The sequence below is a fragment of the Poecilia formosa genome, unplaced genomic scaffold (assembly GCF_000485575.1).
Source record: "Poecilia formosa unplaced genomic scaffold, Poecilia_formosa-5.1.2 Scaffold436, whole genome shotgun sequence".
NCBI lineage: Eukaryota > Metazoa > Chordata > Actinopteri > Cyprinodontiformes > Poeciliidae > Poecilia > Poecilia formosa.
The window spans coordinates 239,693-242,279 of record NW_006800375.1 but is presented as its reverse complement, the minus strand read 5'-3'; the positions used below and the strand labels follow the sequence as shown (position 1 = coordinate 242,279).

At 38.5% G+C, this 2,587-nt stretch overlaps 1 protein-coding gene and 1 long non-coding RNA gene across 3 annotated transcripts in view; one reads left to right on the top strand and one right to left on the bottom strand.

Annotated features, from left to right (window-relative positions):
• The window catches only part of pitpnb (phosphatidylinositol transfer protein, beta), a 17,642-nt gene continuing 15,055 nt past the window's right edge, over positions 1 to 2,587 (top strand). For both annotated transcript variants that reach the window (XM_007577293.2, XM_007577294.2), the window contains exon 1: positions 1 to 81. In XM_007577293.2, the coding sequence (XP_007577355.1) occupies positions 62 to 81 (20 nt within the window). In that variant the 5' untranslated portion in view covers positions 1 to 61. The remainder of the gene's footprint in view (positions 82 to 2,587) is intronic.
• Positions 522 to 2,587, bottom strand: part of LOC107833729 (uncharacterized) — a 19,105-nt gene continuing 17,039 nt past the window's right edge. Inside the window, exon 3 of the long non-coding RNA XR_001659493.1 lies at positions 522 to 531. This is a non-coding gene — a long non-coding RNA (uncharacterized LOC107833729). The remainder of the gene's footprint in view (positions 532 to 2,587) is intronic.

The window sequence follows — 2,587 nt, the reverse complement described above, 5'->3', positions numbered from 1 at the left end:
CAACGATCTGCCACAGTAAGAAGTTATCGTCTACTGCGCAGCCGCAGCCCAGGTGACGAAGATGGTGCTCATCAAGGAATAGTGAGTCTGAAGTGTTTTTAAAAATATATATTTTACCATCTTTAAACCGGATATTTCCATTTTTGTACTGACATATTAGCATGAACTAAAGACCTGTGAGTCGTTTAAAGACGTCGTTGTCGGTATTTAAGGGCACTTTAGCGTGAAAAGGCAGCTTTGAGCAGGGTGGATCAGGACGTGGATAACGGGACACCGGTCTTTTTTAGGCGTTGCTAGTGCAAGCTAGCGTTAGCCTCCAAGTTGTACCAGCGGAGGGAATAATTAGCTCCTTAATGGAAACGGCTTGCGCTAAAAGGCTGCCCTGGTTACCCACAACCACGCTACACGTTTAGTTAGATAACAACACCAAAATAATAACACAAACTTAATTACGCAGGGTCCAGTGCTGGGAGCTTGTAGCCTGTTAGCAACGAGCCTTATGTTTAAATTGCCGTAATGTTAAGCTGTGGTCTCGTGAGTGACAGATTAAGGCTGCTTCTCTGACGGATTTACCAGAAATGCTAGGTGGCACCGTTAGCTGCAGCAGCCGGGCTAGCTGCTAGCATGACAATTCCCTACACGCCTAACAGCTGAATTAAAGCTTAATGTCAAGGCGGAACTTCAACAAAAACGTTGTCGGGTCATTTAGTCTCGCTCACACTGTATTTGCGCCTTTTCAGTTAGCTTTAGGGTTACTTTGCTGTTACTTTAACAGGCGTTAGCAGAGAGTTAGCCTTATGTCATGGGCGGCTAGGTTAACATGGTTAGGATTTTAAGTGTACTGTAAAGACCCTCGGACTGTTGTACATTACTGCATCCTACTTAGTCATTCTCCTGTTTTTTCGCAGTTTAATAAATTTTAGGCCTAAGCTTTACTTTGTGGCTAGCCCATACCTGCTATATACCTGTTGTTTTGAGCACAAACCAGATTTTGTCTGAACTCGTTGAGACTTCTCATCCAGATTCTCTGAATGTAAATCTTAAACAATGGAGGTATGGAGAAAATGTCAGTCATCACCACTAATCTAGATGCTAAACACTGGAACGTACTGTAATAGTAAGTCAGACAGGCTTGACACAATGGCACTTTTTATTCTGTGACTGTAAATGTGTGTGCTTTAAGCTATCCCCTCCCCTCCCCCCTCAGTTTATTCAATAGCACAGTTTGCCAGTAACTTTTAAAAATGTGCTGGTTGCAGTTGGGAATGGGGCCAGTAAGAAGTAACAGTATTTACTCAAAAATTAGACATAAAAATGCATAACAGTAACTTTTTTGTACAACAGAAAAGCAACACATATTTAAATGACACCATGTTGAATATTACAGTTAAAGCCAGTTGTCTTCCTGTCTTAAGCTGTGATTGTTTTCATAGTTATGTTACACATCTGCTGTGAGAGCTGTCATTTCCAATGGTCAGTGAAGGTTTTACTCTCTGCAATAAAAAGACATCAGAACATAAAATATTTATTTGTAGTTATGTTATCTATCCACTTCCAAGTTTCCCATTCATGCATGGTCTCCTTACCTTGCACTCATGTTCATCTGCATAATTTAATCAAAAGTACAAACCACTCTAATGTTATGATCTCCCCCCGAATGCATCAGTGAAACGAAAAACAACTAAAAGTCACGAAGGACTGATTAGAAAATACATTTGGGGAAAAAAAAAAAATCTTATTTCAGAATTTCACATATGGGAAAACTGAGAAAAATCTTTCATATGAAAACTAAAATGAACTTTTGGTTAAAAAAAAAATTAATTCTGCCCAATATCTTTCCTCTAAATGTAACGTCTGTCAGAGCAAACACACATTCTGCTTCAGATGTTTTTTAAAGCATATTTATCAATGAAACCACAGACAGATGCGAGGCGTGATCAATAGTTGATTTTCACAAGAGAGTTAAAAATTATTTTTGCCCTGTAGTGATTATATTTAAAGACACATTGTTTACGCTAACATCAAAGCGGTTATAGTGTGTAGCTTTGCTACTATCTGCAGTGAAGATATGCAACTACAGCTAGTTCTTTATCAGGAGACCAGTCTAAAGTCTACACTAGGTGTGAATAGCAGACATGGCGTGCTGTCAGAAATAGTAACCTTTTTAGCAGGAAATTTTTATGAAGTTTTGACTCTCAAACTGAAGCAAAACAAAGACATTTCGTGTGGTTTTTGTTTGACTCATTTTTTATTTGTCTGGCTTTTTATGTTGCTGATCTGGCTTTGATGCATCATTCATCACATTATAGACTTGAGTGTGTACAGAAGGTAAAACGATAAAAGGTAGCTGCTTGCTGTGAATCACTTCTCTAAGTTGAAACGCCTCAATTGCCATAAACTTGGCATATTTATCAAGAAACATGCATTAAAAAAAAGTAAATTCATAATTTGCGCAGTAGCTCAAGAAAGACTTGGCGTTGACTCTATGGTGGCAGAAAAACAGCCAGAGATTTGTGGCTACTTTCCAATTTCTTGATACTGATTTTAGCCAAGTCCAAAATCTCTTTAGGAATTTCATATATATATA